This window comes from Callithrix jacchus, chromosome 15 (genome assembly GCF_049354715.1).
Source record: "Callithrix jacchus isolate 240 chromosome 15, calJac240_pri, whole genome shotgun sequence".
NCBI classification, from domain to species: Eukaryota; Metazoa; Chordata; class Mammalia; order Primates; family Cebidae; genus Callithrix; species Callithrix jacchus.
In genome coordinates, this window is record NC_133516.1 from 103,762,500 (window position 1) to 103,785,939 (window position 23,440).

A 23,440-nucleotide genomic window follows, 5' to 3' on the forward strand; every position below is an offset into this window, starting at 1 on the left:
ACTATATGTTTGTACTGTGACTGTCTTGTTCAGTTTTTGCTTTGCATAGGCTTTCAAATTGCTTTTACTCTCTTGTTGACGATAGTGCTTTCACCATGTCTTCAGGTCCTTTAGTCATGCTCTCTGTGGCGTGGAATCTGTTTTCTTCCCAGAGACACCTTCTCAAAGCCCGTTACACTTGCTGCAGTCCTCACTCATTGCTCTCTGGGCCTCCTGCATAGCTCTTATCCTGGGACTTGGTATCATTGCACTACTGGATGGGATCACCTGCTTCCTGGATTCTGTTTCTTATTATTTGGTTTTCTTTGACAATTTTCTGAAAGAAAGAATCAGAAAAAGTGTATGCAAGGTAAACTGAGTTCTTCAAAATATGAAGATGTTGTCATTTTTCTCTTACACTTGATTGATTGATAATGTGGCTAAAGAATTCTAAGTCAATAGTTCTTTTTCCTTAGAAATTACAGGCATTATTTTTTGTATTATTATTTTTTATTGTACTTTAGGTTCTGGGGTACATGTGCAGATCATGCAGGGTTGTTGCATAGGTGCATACATAACCAGGTGGTTTGCTGCCTCCATTCCCCCTTCGTCTATATCCAGCATTTCCCCCCATGTTATCCCTCCCCACCCCCCGCTGTCCTTCCCGTAGCCCGCCCCCCTCAGCTGACCCCAGTGTGTGATGCTCCTCTCCCTGAGTCCACGTATTCTCATTGTTCAACACCCGCCTATGAGTGAGAACATGTGGTGTTTGGTTTTCTGTTCTTGTGTCAGTTTGCTGAGAATGATGGTTTCCAGATTCATCCAAGTCCCTACAAAGGACATGAACTCATTGTTTTTTATGCCTGTGTAGTATTCCATGATGTATATGTACCACATTTTCGTTGTCCAGTCTGTCATTGATGGGCATTTGGGTTGGTTCCAGGTCTTTGCTATTGTACACAGTGTTGCAGTGAACATACATGTGCATGTGTCTTTATAATAGAACAGTTTATTATCCTTTGGGTGTATACCAGTAATGGGATTGCTGGGTCAAGTGGAATTTCTATTTCTAGATCCTTGAGGAATTGTGTTCCCATTTCTCCACATCCTCTCCAGCATCTGTTGTCTCCAGATTTTTTAATGATCACCATTCTAACTGGCATGAGATGATACCTCAGTGTGGTTTTGATTTGCATTACTCTAATGACCAGTGATGATGAGCATTTTTTCATATGTTTTTTTTGGCCTCATATATATCTTCTTTTGAGAAGTGTCTGTCATATCCTTTGCCCACTTTCCAATGGGTTTGTTTGTTTTTTTTTTTCCCTTGTAAATCTGTTTTAGTTCTTTATAGATTCTAGATATTAGCCCTTTGTTAGATGGGTAAACTGCAAAAATTTTTTCCCATTTTGTTGGTTGCCAGTTTGCTCTAATGATTGTTTCTTTTGTTGTACAGAAGCTCTGGAGTTTAATTAGATCCCATTTGTCTATTTTGGCTTTTGTTGTCATTGCTTTTGGTGTTTTAGTCATGAAGTCCTTGCCTATGCCTATGTCCTGGATGGTTTTGCCTAGGTTTTCTTCTAGGGTTTTTATGGTGTTAGGTCTTATGTTTAAGTCTTTCATCCATCTGGAGTTAATTTTATTGTAAGGTGCCAGGAAGGGGTCCAGTTTCTGCTTTCTGCACATGGCTAGCCAGTTTTCCCAACACCATTTATTAAACATGGAATCCTTTCCCCATTGCTTGTTTTTGTCAGGATTGTCACAGCCAATATCAAACTGAATGGGCAAAAGCTGGAAGCATTCCCTTTGAAATCAGGCACTAGACAAGGATGCCCTCTCTCATCACTCCTATGCAATATAGTCCTGGAAGTTCTAGCCAGAGCAATCAGGCAAGAAAAAGAAATAAATGGTATTCAATTAGGAAAGGAGGAAGTCAAATTGTTTCTATTTGCAGATGACATGATTGTATATTAAAAAGACCCCATCGTCTCAGCCCCAAATCTCCTGAAACTGATAAGCAACTTAAGCAAAGTCTCAGGACATAAAATCAATGTGTAGAAATCACAAGCATTTCTATATACCAATAACAAACAGTCAGATCAAGAGTGAACTCCCATTCACAACTGCTACAAAGAGAATAAACTACCTAGGTATACAACTAACAAAGGATAAAAAGGATCTCTTCAAGGAGGACCATGAAGCACTGCTCAGTGAAATAAGAGAGGACACAAATAGATGGAAAAACATTCCATGCTCATGGTTAGGAAGAATCAATGTCATGAAAATGGCCATACTGCCCAAAGTAATTTATAGATTCAATACTAACCCCATCAAGCTACCAATGACCTTCTTCACAGAACTGGAAAAAAATACTTTAAACTTCATAGGGAACCAAAAGGGAGCCCACACAGCCAAGACAGTCCTAAGCAAAAAGAACAAAGCCGGAGGCATCATGCTGCCTGACTTCAAACTATACTACAAGGCTACAGTCATCAAAACAGCATGATACTGGTACCAAAACAGAGACATAGACCGATGGAACAGAACAGAGGCCTTGGAAGCAATACCACACTACTACCTTGCAATCTTTGAAATTACAGGCGTTATTCCATTGGTTTCTGGTATTCAGTGTTCAGTTGAGATGTCTGATGATGAGATGTCTTTTATTTCTGTGTATTGGACCTACTTTTTGTTTTCCTGAGAAAGCTTTTAGGATCTCTGTTTTTATCCTGAAATTGCACAAGGTATGTCTAAATATGGGCTTTTGCCTTCTTGTACTGCGAGACCCAAGTTGCACCTTTCAGTCTAAAGACATATGACTTTCTTCAGCTGGAGACAGTTTATGTTGATGCTTGGGATTTTCATATGCATTTGGCCTTGCATCTTCCTTCTTACATTCTGGAAGATTTTTTCACTTTATATTCAAGCCTGTCTTTTGGATTTTTAAAATTTTGTCAATTGTATTTTTGATTTCCAAGCAAGAGCCCTTACTTGTCTGTTGTCCTTTTTTCATTGACACTATGAATGCAGTATCTTCCAGAAACTCTCCTGAGGATACTAGTTACAGTTCTATTATGAATTCTGCTACATTTTCTTCTGTACCTGAATGTTCTTTTCTTCTTGGTCTGTTCTATTTACCTTTCCTGGGTTTTTCTTCTATTGTGCATTTGTATTATAAGTTGAATATTATAGGTAGCTGTCATACATTTTCTCTTCTGTGATGTAATAGTCCAGGTCTGTTTTCCCTGTGGACTTTCCCTTATGTGGTTGCTTTGTGTATATAGACATGATATGCTCACTATGGGCTTCCTTTTGGAGTGTATAAGCAGGATCTGGCCATTCAGTTGGGGCTCTTACATTTGCTGTTTCCATCCTTGATTTTTTGTTTAGAAGGACTGTTCAGGGAAGTGGCGTGCAGCAGCTTGACTGGCAAAAGTCTACGATAGTCAAATTTTCAAGTAATCCCCCAGATTTCAGTTCTACTTCTCACCTCCTTCCTCTGTACCTGTCTGCTTTGTGGCTGTAGTGTTTTCGGGGTCCCCTCAAAATATCCTGGCTTTCACTTGTCATTTTCTTCTAATGCATATCTGTTCTGGACTGTGGTTTTTGCTCAGTTTTACTCTTTCACATACTTTCCATCTACTCACAGTCTTCCAGATATTTGCTGAAATATCTTGTTTGCTAGTGATTCTCTTCCGAGACTATTCTCTTTACTGATTATGGGTTTATTTCCTTTTATATGTCCTTGCTGTCAATGAAAGGAGGTAAGATAAATGTGTGCTCAGTCTGTAGTCTTGAACTAGAAGCATCCCTCCTTTCAATGAGGACATTCCACCTAAACAACTCTTGCTAAGGGCTCTAGTGGCCTCCCTGTTACTAAGTCCAGGGAACACTTTTCTGTCCTTATGTGTCCAGGTCTGACAGTGGTATTGTGCACAGTTAACTACTTTGTTTCCTTGATGCCATGTTTATGTAGTATTTTCCTTATCTTTCCAACTGCTCCATTTTAGTCTGCTTTGCTGGCATTTTCCCCCTTTACCTGACCCTAAATGTTGAGCTCCTCATGTCTTGATACTGATTTCCTTTCCCCCTCTACTCTTCTCTCTGGATAATCTCACTCATTCTCACGGCTCCTAATACCTTCTAAATGTCAGCGACTTTCTGTTTTATGTCGTAGCCCAGATGTCTCTCTTGATTTCTGAACCCATATATCCATCTGCTTGTATGGTACACAAATGAATCATAGGGCATCTCGAGTTCTTGATGAATCTTCCTTCCCCCAAGTCTCTCCTCTTGCCTTCAGCATCTCAGTAAATGTGATCACTGTGCACTCAAGATATGTGTCATCTTGATCTGTGTGTTTTTCTCACTCCCCACTTCCAGTTCATTGCTCTCAGTTCTTAGCCAAAGTGTTTCTCAAATTTGTTTACTTTTCATCGTCTCTAATGCCGTATACCTCAGTCAGAGCTGCCCTCATCTTTCTTCCAGACGATTGCAGTTGCTTCCTGGATTTCCTGCTTCCGTTTCTGCCAGCCTCCAATTACCCGCAGCATTTAAGAAATGTAAATCAAATCATTGCCAGACCTTCTCTAGGTATTCATTGCTCTTAGATTAAATTACAAAATTTTTAACACGGCCTAAAAGGCCTTGCCAGAAATGGCCACTGCACACCTCTCTAATCTCCTGTTTTTCCGTTCTCTGCTTGTTGCTGTGCTACAGGTAGGTTGGCCTCATTTCTTTGCTCTTTCCTGTTTTTTTTTTTTTAAGCCTTCACGTATGGTGTTGTCTCTGCCTGTAATGTCCTTTACTCTAGTTCCTATTACATATGTAATTCTTTAAAAATTTTACTCCCTCAGAGAGGCCTTTCCTGGCCATCTGTTGTTTAAATTAGGTGCCTACACACGCTTCCTCTTTCCCCAAGATTCCCAGATGCAAGTTAATATGTGTGTTAAAATATGAACTTGACATGTGGTTTTTCATAAGGATACTGACAAATGCTTTAAGGAATATAAAAAGTTTCTGTACTTGATTATGAGGGGTGACATTGCTGGGGTGTTCTCTACTGAAAATAGTTTAGGTATTCAGAAGCCAAATCCTTCTATTAAAATAGTTTTCTAACTACCATGGTGGGCGAGTAAGTATAGTGCCAATGTATGGGAAAATAATACGTGTTTATTTTTTAATTCTCATCTGTAGTATTGAGAAGGACTGTTCAAACGCGTCCTGCTCCACGAATTCCTCCAACTGTGGAAATAATTGAGAAGGAACAAAATTGGGAAAAGAAGACCTTACCTATTGATACAGACGTTCAGAATTCAAGGGAAGAGAGTCGTCTCTTCACTCAGAGGTGGAGAGTCTCTCATATGGGAGAAGATCTGGAGAAAACTCAGTCTCCTTTGGTTAACCTCTCACAGCCCTTCTGCAATTCGCATTCTAACCGTCAACATTCAAGAAACCCTCCATTCTCTGAAGAGCCCCCAGCACTGGGAGATGGGCAGCAGCTGAGAACAAATGAAATGAATGCATTAATACAAAGAAAGGACATAGTGGCACGAATTGCTGAGTTGACACTGCAGAATCCAGGTATCAAGGCACATATGAATAACACTGTTGAGCCCGGAGGAGAGCAAGGAGACAGACTCCGGGAGGCCAAGAAACAAGAAAGTGCAAGTGGCATGACTTCTGTGAGTAACACTTAAGGACTGATTAGGAACACACAGGAATTTAAATAGGAAGGAACTTTAGCTTGAGCATCTTAAGAAACTTCTTTTCAGAAGTGATCCTAGAAAGCTTTGAGGCTAGATGGCTTGTGCTTTGGCATGTCCTCAATACAATAGGTCCAAGTTATTTATCAATCAGTTGCACATACAATACAAGACAGCATAAAAGGAAAATTACATGAATGAGAAGACAAAGATAAAATGTGTAGAAAAGCTAAGACTAAGTAGGAATGAGGTTTTAATGATAAAGTACAGACTTCATATTACTTGAATGTTTGCCACACAGCCACATGTTAATTGAAAGTATTTTCATCCTTAGAGTGGCTCATAAGAGTATAGGCCCTCAACTCATTAGTAGTTAATTTTTGAGGACATAGAATGCATTTTCCTATAGAAATGAGGTTTTTGTGATGGAGTCTTGCTCTGTCACCCAGGCTGGAGTTCAGTGGCCTGATCTCAGCTCACCGCAACCTCTGCCTCCTGGGTTCCAGTGGTTCTCTTGCCTCAGCCTCCTGAGTAGCTGGGATTACAGATGCATGCCACCACACCCAGCTAATTTTTGTATTTTTAGTAGGGACAGAGTTTCACCAAGTTGGTTAGGCTGGTCTCTAACTCCTGACCTTGTGATTCGCCTGCCTTGGCCTCCCAAAGTGCTGGGATTATAGGCGTGAGCTACCATACCCGGCCTGTTTTGTTTTGTTTTGAGATGAAGTCTCACTCTGTTGCCTAGGCTGGAGTGCAGTGGTGCCATCTTGGCTCCCTGCAACCTCTGCCTCCTGGGTTCAAATGATTCTCCTGCCTCAGCCTCCTGAGTAGCGCTGTGCACCACTATGCCCAGTGAATTTTTCTATTTTTTGTAGAGACAGGGTTTCACCGTGTTGGCCAGGCTTGTCTTGAACTCCTGACCACAAGTAATCTGCATGCCTCAGCCTCCCAAAGTGCTGGGATGACACGTTTGAGGCACCGCGCCTGACCAGAAGTGATGATTTAAAGGGTTATTGAAGCCAGACTTTAATACGCATATTAATCATCTTGGGACCGTGCTAAAATGTGGTTTCTGACTGAGGAGGTCTGAGGTCGGACCTGTGCGTTTCTAAGAAGCTCCCAAATGATGCCGGTGATGTTGGTCTCAGGACCATACTTTGAGTAGCGAAGGTCTGCGTATTACAGTGCAGGAGTTTTGTAAGCTAAATAAACTTTGTGGGCTAACCGCTATCTTAAATCTTCACTTCCTTGTTTCTGGGGGAGATAAGGAGTCTAAATTCCAGCCAGGGAGAGTTTTTAAAAGATCTCCAAATGCTGATTTCAAGGGATAGATACTTTCTTTTATCCCTCTAGAGCCAAGGCAGCTCCTATCAGGTTTCTGATAGAAGGAGCTGGGGACTGTCCCTGGGGATTAGAGGCTCCTGAGGGGCTGCGTTCATAAGGGCTTTAACAACAGTGTTTGGAGGGCTTTGGTGAGGAAGGTCAGGGTGCGGCAGGCCATAGAGTAAGGGCCATCTCTATCAGCACTGGCTCATGGGGAATAAGGACAATATGGGTATTGAATGATAGAAGTAGTAGACGGAAGGAACTGGCAGAAGAGGAGCCAGAAAGGAATATTGCTAGTAGGAAGCAGCCATTGGTAGTGGCGCATACCAACTGCCTCAATTTTGAGTCATTGGGAGGTATTTATATGTTTGTAGTTTTGAAGATTATTCCTAACAGGCAACTCTTGGTTTAAAAAAAGAGTCTATCTAATGTTTTGCTTGCCTGTTTTTCTAATTAGTATGTAGATCAGGCTAGAAGGTACTAATATTTCTGTCCTTGCTACCCTCTTTTGCCTTAATTGGAAATACAAAATGATCTTTATTTCATACTGTTTTTCTTATTTATTTATTCATTTCTAATAGACATAAGCTAAAAATCAGTGATTTTTATTAGGGATTGTTTTTTCCCAAAGAGAAATGAAATATTTAGGAATGAAACAATGAAATAATTAGGAATAATGAAATAGGAATGACATAAGCACATTAAACTTATATTTTTTGGGTGGCTATTTTTTTACCCTATGTCTCATATTTATTTCCAATCACCAGCTATTCTTGAATCAGATACCTTAGGCCAAAAGTGGCCTGGGGAGGCTGGCATATGGTTAGGAGTGACAAGATTCCCAGAATCTTTGTCAAATGTTGCATGTTTGAAGACTGTAATTATAGAAACTTCTCTTTCAAAGATAGCAGATCCTGTTTTGTACTCTGTCAAACCCCAGATCTGTCTTCAAAGACATGTGGTATTTACTTAGAGACCAGCTCACTAGGAGTAGTCTCTTTGCTCATGTGAGCTTTTGTGCAGGTCTGCAGATACTAAGAGATAGGGGAAAGCTTTTCCCAGAATACGTGCTTAGATAAAGGGACTGTAAATTCTGCTGTGTGCTCACTATTCACATTTGTATATAAGGGCTATGAATACTAACTTGCTGGCACTTAGTAGAAAAGTCAAATTGTGTGAGAGATTTTTCAGTATTGAATTTGTGCTTCTTTTTTCTCCCAAAGACTTTTCCAGTAGCGCAGTCTCTAGCATCAGGTAGTATGGAGGAACGGATTGCAGAATTGAATCGACAAAGTCTGGAGGCTCGTGGAAAACTTCTGCAGTTGATAGAGCAGCAGAAACTTGTTGGTTTGAACCCTTCTCCACCAACGTCACCTGTTCAGTTACCTCTCAGAGCGTGGACTGGTTGGTCACAAATTCATGATTTAAAAACTGGAGATATGAAGGTTTTCACTTTTCTTGATTTTGCAAGTTCATGTTGAGCCAAAAGAAATACCAGGGCCGGGCGCGGTGGCTCAAGCCTGTAATCACAGCACTTTGGGAGGCCGAGGCGGGTGGATCACGAGGTCAAGAGATTGAGACCATCCTAGTCAACATGGGGAAACCCCGTCTCTACTAAAAATACAAAAAATTAGCTGGGCGTGGTGGCGTGTGCCTGTGATCCCAGCTACTCAGGAGGCTGAGGCAGGAGAATTGCCTGAACCCAGGAGGCGGAGGTTGCGGTGAGCCGAGATTGCGCCATTGCACTCCAGCCTGGGCAACAAGAGCGAAACTCCGTCTCAAAAAAAAAAAAAACAACAAATAAATAAATAAATGAAATCAGTCAACTCCATATGAACAGGTAATATGTGCCCGCCATGTGTGGGCTTGACTACTCTAGCATTTGAGTAGGGGAGCAGGCAACAGACAAACAAATCAGCATCTGGGGTGATATCAGTGCTAAGTACAAGGCAGAAAATAAAGCACATCAGTCCTAAGAAGAATTTCGTGTTTAAATGTGACATCTTCCATTTCAGTTTTTCTGTATGGTTAAAAATGCTTTTGTTTCTGTTATTTAGCCTTCAACACGCCTTAAGAGTAGATAAGTCTAATATTATGCCTATTCGATAAATAAGTAAACTGAGGGACAAAGAGATAATGTGATTTATCAGGTTCCAAAGCGAGTTGTGAATTTGCAGCTGTGTTCTTTCCCATCCAATGATTTATCTCTAACGTATTCTTTTTATAGGTAAAATTCTTATGCTTATTTTTTTAAAAACTTCTGTGGGCTATAATGATAAAAATTTTAAAAACCATATGCCATGAAAAACCTCTTTTGTTTTCTAGGGTAACTGAGGAATATTTTGTAAAATTAAATAGGGTTTTATTACCTCATAAAGTCAGGAAATCCAGCAAAGCCAGTCGCCTCTGTGAAACTGCCTGTGGTGGCCATAACGTCTTTATTAGTGAATACTTAGCAAATCCATGCTGATTGATTACCTACTTCTGAAGTATGGAAAATATTCATAATTATACTTACAGTTGGCCATATGGAGCTCTTCAGCCAACGTTCCTCTCCCACCATTATAGTCATAATCAATTTACAAGAGTTAAAGTTTTACTGAACGACTTCAGAAATTTCCTTTTTCCTTTTTTTCTTTTTTGGTGGGGGGAAAACTTTAGGTAAACTCTTTTCTTTTCTTTTTTTTTTTTTTTTTGAGACGGAGTTTCGCCCTTGTTACCCAGGCTGGAGTGCAATGGCACGATCTCGGCTCACGACAGCCTCCGCCTCCTGGGTTCAGGCAATTCTCCCGCCTCAGCCTCCTGAGTAGCTGGGATTACAGGCATGCTCCAGCATGCCCCGCTAATTTTTGTATTTTTAGTAGAGACGGGGTTTCACCATGTTGACTAGGATGGTCTCGATCTCTTGACCTCATGATCCACCCGCCTCGGCCTCCCAAAGTGCTGGGATTACAGGCTTGAGCCACTGCACCCGGCCCGGTAAACTCTTTTGGGCAAAGATCTCAGGTTTTTTAGGGCTAGCTCTTAATTTCTGTTTTTTACTTCCAGAAATGACATGTCACTTGTCTGAAGATTCTTGCTCTCTATGAACTGGCATGCTATGAGTTAACACTATTAACTAAAGTTTCTTGTCTCACAGTTCATTAAAAAAAATCTTTCAAGTATATCTTGGGCTAAGATTAAAAAATAAAAAAATATATAGAAAGAACCACCAAATATAAAGTGCAATTTGCAGTAAGATAGAAATTGAGTGAAATTTTAATTTCATTGAAAAGTAATGTTTGTTTTTATATTTTAGAAGGAGGAAAGAGGACAATTGAAGTATCTATTCCTGGAGCAGAAGCCCCAGAAAGCTCAAAATGTAGTACTATCTCTCCTGTCAGTGGGATAAATACAAGAAGGTAGGTTGCAGTGTGAATATTTACTTAAAAAAAAGAATTTGGTATGTGTTTTATTCTCTTTGTGAAAAATGGAAGTGTGCAACATCTGACTTAGGTTAGGAAAAATTCATGCAAAGGAAGAGTAAAGTAATTCGAAGAGAATTTTGGCAGGAAAGAGAGTGAGGAATAAACTTGAAGTAGAAAGGCATAGGTTGCTGCTGAAAACAAAAGTGAGTAACACATATGTATGTGTAACCCACGTTTATGGGTTACAGAGTTAGGAGGTGATACATGACAGGGCAGCTGAATTGACCAATGCTATTTTCCTCTTTCACAGTAAGTGTAACTGAAGTTCTCATTGCTAATTGAATGATTTGTCTAGACGGGTTGTATGATTGGTAAATGGTGACACTAAGGACATACCTGGCCTGTCTGTTTACTCTGCATCCTTACTGTTGTGCTGTGCTGTCCCAGGTCTTGTGACTCTCCTACTACGTGGACCTCATTCCTCATCCCTGCACATTCATTTTTCTCTTTATGGTTAAAAACTTACCCATATAACATTGTAATGGCAGATACATGTCATTAAACATTTGTCAAAACTCACTGAATGTGTAACAGAGTGAACCCTGATGTAAACTATGGACTTCAGTCAATTCTAACATATCAATATTAGATCATCCATTGTAATAGATTTGTCACGCTAATGCAAGATCATAATAATAGCGGAAACTGTGTGTGTTCTGGAAGTGGGGGTTAAGGGGTAGATGGGAACTCTGTACTTTCACTCCTCTTCCCATAAACCTAAAACTGCTCTAAAACTCAGATTGTATTTGTGTTAGTCTGTTTTCACACTACAGATAAAAACATAACTGAGATTGGGAAGAAAAAGAGGTTTAATTGGACTTACAATTCCACATAGCTAGAGAGGCTTCAAAATCATGGTGGGAGGCGAAGAATACTTCTAACACAGTGGCAGCAATAGGAAATGATGAAGAAGCAAAAGCAGAAGCCCCTGATAAACCCATCAGATCTCATGAGACTTACTCACTATCACACCAATAGCGTGGGAAAGACCGGCCCCCATGATTCGGTTACCTCCCCCTGAGTCCCTCCCACAACACGTGGGAATTCTGGAAGATAGAATTCAAGTTGAAGTCTGGGTGAGGACACAGCCAAACCGTATCTTTCCATCCCCGACCCCCCCAAATTTCATGTTTTCACATTTCAAAACCAGTCATGCTTTCCCAACGGTCCACCACAGTCTTAACTCACTTCAGCATTGACCCAAAAGTCTACAATCCAAAGTCTCATCTGAGACGAGGCAAGTCTCTTCTGCCTGTGATTCTGTAAAATCAAACGCAAGCTAGTTACTTCCTAGACACAGTGGGGGTTCAAGCACTGGGTAAATACAGCCATTCCAAATGGGAGAAATTGGCCAAAACAAAGGGGTTACCGGTCCATGCACGTCTGAAATCCAGCAGGGCAGTCAAATGTTGAAGCTCTAAAATGATCTCCTTTGCCTCCAGGTCTCACGTCCAGGTCACGCTGATGCAAGGGGTGGGTTCCCATGGTCGTGGGCAGTTCCGCCCCTGTGGTTGAACAGGGTACAGCCTTCCCTCCTGGCTGCTTTTATGGGCTGGCATTGAATGTCTGTGGCTTTTCCAGGCACATGAGGAAAGCTGTTGGTGGATCTACCATTCTGGGGTCTGGAGGATGGTGGTGCGCTCTCTTCTCACACCTCCGCTAGGTAGTGCCCCAGTAGGGACTCTACCTACTGGGGACTCTGACCCCACATTTCCCTTCCATGCTGCTCTAGCAGAAGGTTTTTGTGAGTGCCCTGCCCTGCAGCAAACTTCTGCCTGGGTATCCAATAGGTGGTGGTTCCCAAACCTTAGTTCTTGACTTCTGTGAACCCCCAGGCTCAACACCATGTGGAAGCTGCCAAAGCTTGGGGCTTCCTCCCTCTGAAGCCACAGCCTGAGCTGTACATTGGTCCCTTTCAGCCATGGTTAGAGTGGCTAGAACATAGGGCACCAAGACCCTGGGTTGCACACAGCACAGGAACCCTGGGCCCAGCCCGCAAAACCACTTTTTTTCCTCTAGGGCCTCCGGGCCTGTGATGGTAGGGGATGCTGTGAAGGTCTCTGACATGGCCTGGAGACATTTTCCCCATGGGCTTCGGGATTAACATTAGGGTCCTTGCTACTTTAGCCAATTTCTGCAGCTGGCTTGAATTTCTCCCCAGAAAACGGGTTTTCCTTTCTATCACATAGTCAGGCTGCCAATTTCCCAAACTTTCATGCTCTGCTTCCCTTAAGAAACGAAATGCCTTTGACAGTAAGCAAGTCACCTCTTGAACGCTTTGCTGATTGGAAATTTCTTCGAACAGATGCCCTCAGTCATCCCTCTCAGCTTCGAAGTTCCACACATCTCTAGGGGAGGGGTAAAATGTCGCCATTCCCTTTGCTAAAACATAACAAGAGTCACCTTTGCTTCAGTTCCTAACAAATTTCTCATCTGTATCTGAGACCACCTCAGCCTGGATAATATTGTCCATATCATTATCAGCATTTTGAGCAAAGCCGTTCAGCAAGTCTCTAGGAAGTTCCAAACTTTCCCATATTCTCCTGTCTCCTGAGCCCTCCAAACTGTTCCAACCTCTGCCTGTTACCCAGTTCCAAAGTCACTCCACGTTTTCGGTTATCTTTTCAGTAGCGCCCCACTCTACTGGTACCAATTTACCATATTAGTCCATTTTCATGCTGCTCATAAAAACTTAGACTGGGAAGAAAAAGGGATTTAATTGACCTTACAGTTCCACATGGCTGGGAGGCCTCAGAATCATGGCAGGAGGCAAAGGGCACTTCTTTCATGGTGGTGGCAAGAGAAAATGAGGAAGAAGCAAAATGAAACAGTAGCAAAAGCGGAAGCCCCTGTTAGACCCATGAGATCTCATGAGACTCACTCATTCTCATGAGAGTAGCATGGGAAACAGCAGCCCTCATGACTCAGTTACCTCCCCTTGGGTCCCTCCCACAATATGTGGGAATTCTGGGAGATATAATTCAAGTTGTGATTCTGATGGGGACACAGCCAGACCCTATCATTATCAATTAACAAAGACTTACAGGTTGGTGAAAATAAGTTATAAATAATGTACCTCATTTGGACCTAAGTCAGCCGTTTGCTTTCAAGCTCTTGCCAGTGTTGAGAATTGTCAGTTTGTATAATCTTTAAAGTTAATAATGATAGCTCACTCTCTTCTTCTCTTTTATTTTTCATAAATAGATCTTCCGGGGCTACTAGTAATTCTTGTTCTCCGCTAAATGCCACCTCAGGAAGTGGGAGATTGACACCTCTTAATCCAAGAGCAAAGGTACACCGTAAAGTGTAATTGTGAAATGTTTGTAGGGGTCGTGATGGTGAGGGTGGAAGGTGGCTGGTTTAGTGATTTCCATTCTGAATTACTATTCCTGTTATCCTAAAGCTGATATGAAATTCTTAAAGGAAATATTAATTTATCTTCATTAGGAAAACAAGCCATATACTACTTCTGTTTTCTAGGGTAACTAAGGAATAGGGTAAAATTCAATAGGCTATTCAGCAGTCCTTAAAGACTGGAAAGTACTGGCTTCAGGTTGAGCTCCCCAAATATTATGGCAGGAGACACAGGTGTGCCTTGAATGCGGTGGGGTGTAGATCTCCTGAGCTGCTGTTTCCTGCAGTCCTTGTGACTGGGTGGGCTGTAGATCTCCTGAGCTGCTGTTTCCTGCAGTCCTTGTGACTGGGTGGGCTGTAGATCTCCTGAGCTGCTGTTTCCTGCAGTCCTTGTGACGGTGGGGTGTAGATCTCCTGAGCTGCTGTTTCCTGCAGTCCTTGTGACTGGGTGGGGCTGGGACAGCCAGAGCAGAGGACCAGTCACTTTGCCTCTCACTTCATCCCTGTGTGCTGTATCTGACTGTGCCGTTGGTTAGATAAGTTATGGTACTGGGAAAAATAAATGTCTTAATGTTTTCTTCATGTATTTTGATATGCCGCATGTATGTGTAGAAGCTAAGCATTTCACAGTATATTCAAAATTTTTGCAGAAGGCATTTTTCTATGGTGCTAGTATAATAAAATATAGTTCCTTTGGTTATAGTAAATTGTGAGGATATTTTTAAAATTGTAAAAATTAATTTTGTATACTTGAGCCAACAACTGTCTGACATCGGGAAAATCTTTGCATTTCTTATTACTGAGTTCAGGAATTAGATCACAGAGTGGGTGTTTTTAGTTCAAATTAAATGGTAGGCTTATATACCTCAACTGTTCAGTACTAGGAGCCTTATTCTTTGCTACTTCTTGTATTCTACAAAACCTTTAAAGTGAGCTATTTTATATAAATTATTCTTAGTTCCTAGAATTCAGTAACATTTAATTTACTAAGACCAAATAACTGTCTTTTTATCATTTATCTGACCATCCTGGTCAGCATGGTGAAACCCCGTCTCTACTAAAAATACAAAAAATTAGCTGGGCACGGTGGTGCGTGCCTGTAATCCAAGCTACTCGGGAGGCTGAGGCAAGAGAATTGCCTGAACCCAGGAGGCGGAGGTTGCGGTGAGCCGAGATTGCGCCATTGCACTCCAGCCTGGGTAACAAGAGCGAAACTCCGTCTCAAAAAAAAAAAAAAAAATTTGTACCCATGATATCTATACAACACTGGACTTAAAAAGAGTTATGACTCTTAAATCAAAAACAGCATCTGTTGACCAGTGATCTCACCTCTTAAATCAGTAAGAGGATTAGTTATTTGATAGTATGTCTGATAGAGAATAAACATTGCCAGTGGCAATTTAATTTCCAGTACCGTTCAATGGCACAGGGTGACTTTGTTTATGCACTTGGTCTAAATGATCTGTAAATCTCAGTAGCCTCATGTTTCTGATTACCGTCAAAATTTGTTCTGTCTTTGTTCAACAGATTGAAAAACAGAATGAAGAAGGCTGGTTTGCTCTTTCTACCCATGTATCATAAGTGAAGTCACGTCTCACGGAGTTTGTTCTTAATAACTTATTTTCGACCTTCCACTCCCGTTTCCCTGCTTTTAATTTATTATATCCTCCTTTCAAGTAAAACCTGCAAAGATCCTGTGAATTAATACCAAAGAAATGAAAGAAAGCAATTAGTTTTTGACTTTTTCAAATAAGTTTTCAATAACCAACTGGCCTGCAGTTCCTGGTGAATGAAATTTTGACTGTACAGAAGTTAAAGTTTTGTATTTTAATACTTTCTTAAGAATTTTAAGGGTTTTTTTAAATTAATACTTTTTTACCATTGTCATCTTTATTCAGGGTTTTTTGAGGTTTAATGTATCTTAAATGTTGATCCATTTCATTTTTTTTCCCCCTGAAGAACTAATTTGCTTTGAGTGGAACTTAAAATAAAATTCCTCTGTGTGATTAGAATCTGGCCTTCAGGAAAATGTAACACCCACTTTTCTTTTTTGATGGGAAGTCATTGCTGTCACTTTTTCTGTCAAGTGAAATATACAACCTTAAAAAAATAGATGTGGGAGTATTTGTTTATATTTGCTTACGCAGGTAAGAGTGGTTGTATTTATTACAAAATCTTACATAGTTTTGAAATGTGAAAATGTCATCAATAATGGTAATACAAATCAAATAGAGCTCAAATTCCTAAATGTGGTAACGTTGATTTAATGGTACATTGAATGTTTCAAACAATTAAATAGAAAATGTTGCTCTTGGCTTTATCGCAGCCCTGAATTTAAGCAGATATTTCAGGGTAGATTTCTCGTTTTTTCTTTTTGAGACAGAGAGTCTTGCTCTATTACCCAGGCTGGAGCGCAGTTGTGCAGTCTGGCTCACCGCAACCTCAGTCTCTCAGGTTCAAGCAGTTCTCCCGCCTCAGCCTCCCGAGTAGCTAGGATTATAGATACAGGCCACCACACCCAGCTAATTTGTGCATTTTCAGTAGAAATAGGGTTTCACTATTTTGGCCAGGCTAGTCTCGAACTCCTGACCTCAAATGATCCACCTGCCTTCGTCTCCCAAAGTGCTGGGATTACAGGCATGCGCCACTGCGCCCGGCCCAGGGTGGATTTTTCCAGGTACCCATTTGGTTCTTAGATGTTGATTTTTATTTTAAACTTTTTTTTTTGAATGAGCTCTGCCTGAGTGAGATGGAAGGAGTGGAACAGACCTTGACCCACCTGGATAACTTCTTCTGCCATAGCTGTAAATCGCTGTTCTACCAAGTATCCTTTGCAGCTTTCCCGTAGGCCTTTTCATTTTTGTGGTGGCAGAAATAATTATTTAAATATCACTGGATTTCTTATGCAAAGTCATCTGTATTCATTCGCATTACTGCAGATTCTTTTGTCTGTATTGCACTTTTTGAAACTTAGTATCCAATAAATATGCCATCCCTATCTGGGATATAAGCCTAATTTTAGTGTTACTCCTTATAATATTGAAGTGTGAAGTTTTCTTCTTGTTTGTGAATGTATTATTTGACATATGTTTTCCCTAATGTTTTAACTTTTTGGCTCTTAAGTTTTTTCCTTCTACATTCCTTTAAACCTTAAAAGCCATGATTCTCAGCATGGGAGCATTTAAAACAATATTAACACGAAATGAGTACCTAGGGGTGGTATTGGCATGGCGTTTTAAAAGCTACTCAGGAAGAGTCTAGTGTGCAGCCCAGGTTCACAACTATTGCAGAAGGCTTGTATCACTAGTTCACTGTAACCCTTGGGACTGGCATTTAAGTGTCCATCCTGTTAACTTTGGTTTTGCTGATAAAATATAAACGTAGATTGAAAAAACTCCAAGAATAACAGTTGAAAGGAAGAGAGCCTTTTCTTTTTTGGGCCTTCTGAGGCAGGGCTTTTCCGTTTCGGCTGCCATTAGTCATCTGGGGACCTTCTAAAATTTCCATCGCCGTTGTTTCACATAGATCAATTAAATTAGAATCCCTTGTGGCAGGACACAAACATCAGCATTTTTAAGAATGTCTTCAGATGATTCCAGTGTGCAGCCAGATTTGGGAAACATTATAAAGATACCTGTCACCCCCAAATACTCTGTCACCAGGTGCCAGGCTGGAGTGCAGTGGTGCAGTCTCAGTGCACTGTAGCCTCTACCTCCTGGGTTCAGGCAATTCTCCTGCCTCAGCCTCCCGAGTAGCTGGGATTACAGGCATGCGCCACCACACCCGGCTAATTTTTGTATTTTTAGTAGAGACAGGGTTTCACCATGTTCAATCTCTTGACCTCGTGATCCTCCCGCCTCGGCCTCCCAAAGTGCTGGGATTACAGATGTGAGCCAATGTGCCCTGCTGGGCCTCTTTTATCAGCCTGTAGATCCCTCTGCCTAAGTAGATCTCAAAGTGTGAACCTGCAGCATCAGCATAACCTGGGGGACTTGTTAGAAATGAACATTCTTGGGTCCCACCACAGACCTATTGAATCAGAAACTCTGGTGTCTGTTTTAATAAGCTGTTTGGGGCTGGGCACAGTGGCTCACATCTATAATCCCAGTTCTTTGGGAGGTTGAGTTTGCAGATTGCTTTGAACTTAGGGGTTTGAGACCAGCTTGGGCAACATGGTGAAACCCTGTCTTTGCAAAAATTAGCTGGGCATTGGTGGCTCACACCCATAGTCCCAGCTACTCAGGAGGACGAGGCTGGAGATTTGCTTGAGCCTGGGAAGCAGAGATTGCAGTGAGCTGAGATTGCACCACCACTGCACTCCAGCCTGGGCAACAGAGTGAGACCCATCTCAAAAAAAAAAAAAATGCCTATTCAGGCAATTCTGATGCATGCTCTTCATCTATAGCACTGGATATGGGTGAACTCTGCGATGTTTGACTATGATGTACTACATTTGTATTTGCTTTTAACAATTCAAACTGGGGTTACTTGTGTTTAGAATCATATATTTGGATAACATGTGACTTCTCTAATATGCCCCAGAAAGCAGCTAATAACTTGCTCAACCTGAAATTTATAGTTTTCCAAATTACCGGTTGGCAGAGATACTGGATTGATAACAACATCCACAGTTACGATATGATCATTCCTATGCTGTACAACGCAATGATTTTGGTTAGCAGAATTTAAGAGTAACGTAACTGTTAAGTCTGTACTAGGCCCTGTTGTAGCCGCTGTATGTGCTTCATGACACCTTATGAGATAGCTACTATTATCCTCATTTTGCAGATGAGGAAACTGAAGTACAACGTGGTATTTTCTCAAGGTCACACAACTAGAGAGTGGTGGCACTAGAATGGGGACTTAAGCCGTCTTTCTCTGAGGCCTATGCTTTGCCGCTTGCTGGAGGGTAAATCTGTCTTACAGTGTGTGGTATGGAAGTAGCATCATAATGAAAACAGCTATGCCTTACTGAGCCATTACGGTTTCAGGCACTGTAAGATAATCACAATTATCTCATTTAAATCTCATAGGAGCCTCATGAATCAGAGGCATGGAAATGCTTCCTCCTCTTCCAACACCTTTACAGATGAGGACACCGAGCCCTAGAGGTGACGAAAGTTGTCTGATGACAGTGCTTTTAAGAAATAAAGCCAAGAGTGGAACTTGCAATTATTGGACTTTTCCTAATTAGTTATGGGAACTAGTATAGTACAGTAGCCGAGGACCCAGGTACTGAAACCAGAAAGCTTGCTTCAGTGCCACTTCCGCCACCTGAGCTGCGTCCCTTGCACACAGTAGCTTCATCCTTTCCATTGGAACGTTAGACATAATAGTCCATGTTCCTTGGAGGCTTGTGAGGTTGAAGTGAGGCAAGCATAGGTAAATGGCCAGGGCTCAGAGCCTGGCTCAGGACAAGCTCTCAGGAATGATTACTGCCAATTTTTGTGTGTAAATAAATACACTGTTTCCCCCATGTTTTCATTTTTTTAAAGACATTGTATAGTGAATTTATTGTTTTTCTCAGATTAACAATTGCACACAGTGCTTGACATTTAGAGATACTTCACCTGAGAAGATACCCAGAGGCTGAAACAAAACATACTGTGCATATGATTTGAAAATAACGCTATTTAAAAATAAGTTTATTTGTATCTTTCTGGCACCTCTATATACCATTTAATAACAGCAAGGACATTCCATATTGCAAATAAGTGCATGGTATTTATGTAATATTGTGGAAACCAATAAACAAATTATAGCCATTTTCTCTTGCCAATTGTATTGAGAAATAATTTATAAATTAAACAATACATCCATTTAAAGAGAAAGTTTATTGGCTTCTGGCAGTTGTATATACCCATAATTACCGCCACAATTAAGGCACAGCGTTCATCATTTCTAAGATTCCTTGTGTCTCTTTCCAGTGCATCTCACTAAGTCCCAGGCCACCACTTTGCGCAAGTCTCTAGACTGTCTTGGATGTGGAATGGCTTTGTGTATGTTTAACTTTTGAAGTTAAAAGTTACCAAATAGTCTTCCAAAGTGGTTATGCCATTTTACAGCCCCAGCAGCAGGTATGTGAGTCCTCCATGTCCCTCTGCATTTGGTGTTGGCAGTCTTTGAGCAGTTTGCCCCCTTTGTGGATATGGAGTTACATGTATTGTGGTTTGTATCTCCCCTGTGACTACTGTTAAGCATCCTTCCATGTGCTTATTGGCCATATATATATCTTACTTGGTAAAGTATTCAAATCCTTTGCCCATTTAAGAAATTGGGTAGTTTTGGGCCAGGCGTGGTGGCTCAAGTCTGTAATCCCAGCACTTTCAGAGGCCGAGGTGGGTGGATCATGAGGTCAAGAGATCAAGACCATCCTGGTCAACATGGTGAAACCCTGTCTCTACTAAAAATACAAAAAGAAAAATTAGCTGGGCATGGTGGTGTGTGCCTGTAATCCCAGCTACTCGGGAGGCTGAGGCAGGAGAATTGCCTGAACCCAGGAGGCGGAGGTTGCGGTGAGCCGAGATCGTGCCATTGCACTCCAGCCTGGGTAACAAGAGCGAAACTCCGTCTCAAAAAAATAAAAAATAAAAATTGGGTATTTTTTTCTTATTGAATTGTAAGAGTTCTTTACACATTCTGGATACAAAGTCCTTTGTCAGATATTGCAATGTTGTAACCGTTTTAAAAACAGTATTTTGTAACTAATAGCGTTAGGCTAGTACTTTAAAAACAGTATGCCCGCTGTACTACAGAGAAGTTGCCCAAACTGCTGAACTTAGGTCTGTCAAGGGAGGCCGCTACTTTTGTGCCCTGCGACCAAGAAACCCACGATCTAAAACCTGGTTTACTCTTAAAAGCCAACAGAGATAATACAGCTTAAAAAATAACAAAAACTCCACTATGTATCTTTGTTGTTGATGTTGCCAGCAAGCTGCCCGCCGTCTCCCAGGGCCCCTCTTAGAGTTAAAACCTCAACATAGGAACGCCGCGATCGGGGCCCCATTGGGCCATTTTGGAATGTCGGGCAGGTGTCTTCCACATAGGAACGCCGCGATCGGGGCCCCATTGGGCCATTTTGGAATGTCGGGCAGGTGTCTTCCACAGTATCCATGTCATTTAATTAGCTACGTGACGTCCTTTAGGGGATAATAAACTCGTCGGGCTTTTCTGTTTGGCTTTGAACCAGTGTCATGAGGCGGAAAAGGCCCGACCAGAGAGCGATGGTACCGGGTTCCCGGTGTCACCGCTGCTGGGTCACCTGCAGAGCTGGACACCTGCCGCGCAGGCGCCCCGCGGCCGCCGGGTTCCGCGTGCCTGGAAGAGGGGCGGCGTTGCCGCGGTAACCGAAGTAAACGTAGGCCTCGGGCAGACGCTGCGAAGGGAGAAGGGAGGAAGGGAGGAGCTGCTGCGGTCCGTGCCTTCGGTGAGTTTGGATCTCAGCAGCCGGCGGTTCCCACACCCTCCCCCTTAAATCTGTTTATGGCTCAGAGGGCAGTGAACCCCACTTGTGCTTCTCTCAGGCTGGACCGGTGTTCCCCAGGCTGTGCTGAAACAGCCTTCGTCCTCCCTGCGGTAGCTCCGCAAACTTGGAGCCAGAGCATTATTCTCGCGCTCAGAGCTGGGCACTATGCACGGTTCCTGCCTGCCAGATGCTGTCAGTCTGAGCGGGTGGAAGGCAGCCAGGGGGCAGGACCACGGCTAGACCTGACCAGATGAGAGCAGCAGCCAGTCTGCAGGTAGAGTGCCGGGCTGCTTGGCACGCTGGCCCCCCTGCACTTCAGCTTCCTCGTCTCCAGAAAGGAGGGTGATAATGCGAATTCGTGGAGTTCTTGTTATTATTCAATAGGACAACACAAGTAAAGTGCTTAGCATGTGGGGGGCATACAGTAGGTGCACAACAAATACTTGTTGAATAATAGGCAAAGACAGTCGCGTACGAGTATGCTGCTCAGTGTGTGCAATCAGTCATGAGTTGCTCAGGGTGCGCACTGATGAAAACCTTTGAGAGGAGAAGGGGCTAAGGAGGCCAGGGACACAGAGTGACCGTAACTGAGCTGGAATAAGCTACAGACCCTCTGACAGACTTTACGCCAGCGCGAGAGTGATACGTTAAAAGCTGTATTTTAGAAATAGAAGAGATCGTGTAGAAATGGATTCGAGAAGGGAAGACAAAGTCTGATGCTGCAGAGTGAGACACAATAGGACTGGAACTACTGAGGGACAGCAGGGACGCGGGAACTGAAGGGAGGGGAGGAATTCAAAAGCCTTAATTACTGACTACTTAGTAACAGGACTTGGAAATCATTTCCATGAGTTACATGAGTTGGGCGAGAGGGACAGATTCAGAGTAAATGTGGTGCTTTCTCATCTGTAACATAATGACAATAATAATAATAGATAGCAAGATTTTAAAATAATCGGCCGTGCACAGTGGCTCATGCCTGCAATCCCAGCACTTTGGGAGGCCTCAGGGTGGATCACCTGAGGTCAGGAGTTCGAGAGCAGCCTGACCAACATGGAGAAACTCCGCCTCTACAAAAAATACCAAAATTAGCTGGGCTTGGTGGTGGGCACTTGTAATCCCAGCTACTAGGAGACTGAGTCATGGGAATCGCTTGAACCCAGGAGGCAGAGGTTGCAGTGAGCCGAGATCACACCACTGCATTCCAGCCTAGGTGATAGAGTGAGACTCCATCTCAAATAAGTAAATAAAAACAAGTAAAAAAAAAAAAGGCACCTGCCTCATAGGGTTGTTTTGAGAACTATGTGATATGTGTAGAATTTCTTAGAACTGTGCTTGACACATAGTAAACATTAAAAAATACAAGCTATTACTTTTTTTTTTTGAGATGGAGTTTTGCTCTTGTTACCCAGGCTGGAGTGCAATGGTGCAATCTCGGCTCACCGCAACCTCCGCCTCCTGGGTTCAGGCAATTCTCCTGCCTCAGCCTCCTGAGTAGCTGGGATTACAGGCACACACCACCGTGCCCAGATAATTTTTGTATTTTTAGTAGAGACAGGGTTTCACCATGTTGACCAGGATGGTCTCGATCTCTTGACCTCGTGATCCACCTGCTTCGGCCTCGCAAAGTGCTGGGATTACAGGCGTGAACCACTGCGCCCGGCCAGCTATTGCTTTTTTTTCTCCACAGCTGTATTTCACATTGCAAAGTAAAAATCGAGAGTCTGTTTTATACCATCAGTCACCATGAATCTTAAATAACCACCTCTGGCACACTGCTGGGATTGAGTGAGCTTGTGAGCAGAGAGGACCAGACTCTGGACTCTGGTGAATGAATCAGAGTAATGTCACCTTAGAGAGTGCTCTGACATCCAGCCAACATCTGGCAACACACTCCTCTGCATCAATGTGACTATTATTTTCCCGTTTTCCTTATACTTCCTTAGGGTTGACCCTGTCAACCTAAATAACAAACAAAGAGAGGCTTTCTGAAAGAAAATGATGTTTATTCAGGAGTAAGGCACTGCAATGGAATGTGTGCCGTGGTAAACTATTTGTATATTCAGGGAGGTAAAAGAAGACAAAGGGTTTTAAAGGAAAAATGAAAGAGATTATATAATTATTTTGAGATAATTATCCTTCGC

General features: G+C 42.1%; 2 protein-coding genes across 20 annotated transcripts in view; both read left to right on the forward strand.

Annotated features, from left to right (window-relative positions):
• SPICE1 (spindle and centriole associated protein 1) overlaps positions 1-16,847 on the forward strand; it is an 89,117-nt gene extending 72,270 nt beyond the window's left edge. For 17 of the 19 annotated variants that reach the window (XM_078352350.1, XM_078352349.1, XM_078352351.1 and 14 more), the window contains 5 exons: positions 5,176-5,663; positions 8,234-8,414; positions 10,309-10,411; positions 13,682-13,769; positions 15,359-16,847. In XM_078352350.1, the coding sequence (XP_078208476.1) occupies positions 5,176-5,663; positions 8,234-8,414; positions 10,309-10,411; positions 13,682-13,769; positions 15,359-15,412 (914 nt within the window). In that variant the 3' untranslated portion in view covers positions 15,413-16,847. Of the gene's footprint in view, positions 1-5,175; positions 5,664-8,233; positions 8,851-10,308; positions 10,412-13,681; positions 13,770-15,358 lie in introns of all 19 variants that reach the window. The other 2 variants (XR_013527754.1, XR_013527755.1) reach the window with 1 other exon arrangement.
• Positions 16,848-21,201: 4,354 nt separating this feature from the next.
• CFAP44 (cilia and flagella associated protein 44) overlaps positions 21,202-23,440 on the forward strand; it is a 137,432-nt gene continuing 135,193 nt past the window's right edge. The window contains exon 1 of the mRNA XM_002807617.6: positions 21,202-21,257. The gene's annotated coding sequence lies outside the window, so the exon portion shown is untranslated. The remainder of the gene's footprint in view (positions 21,258-23,440) is intronic.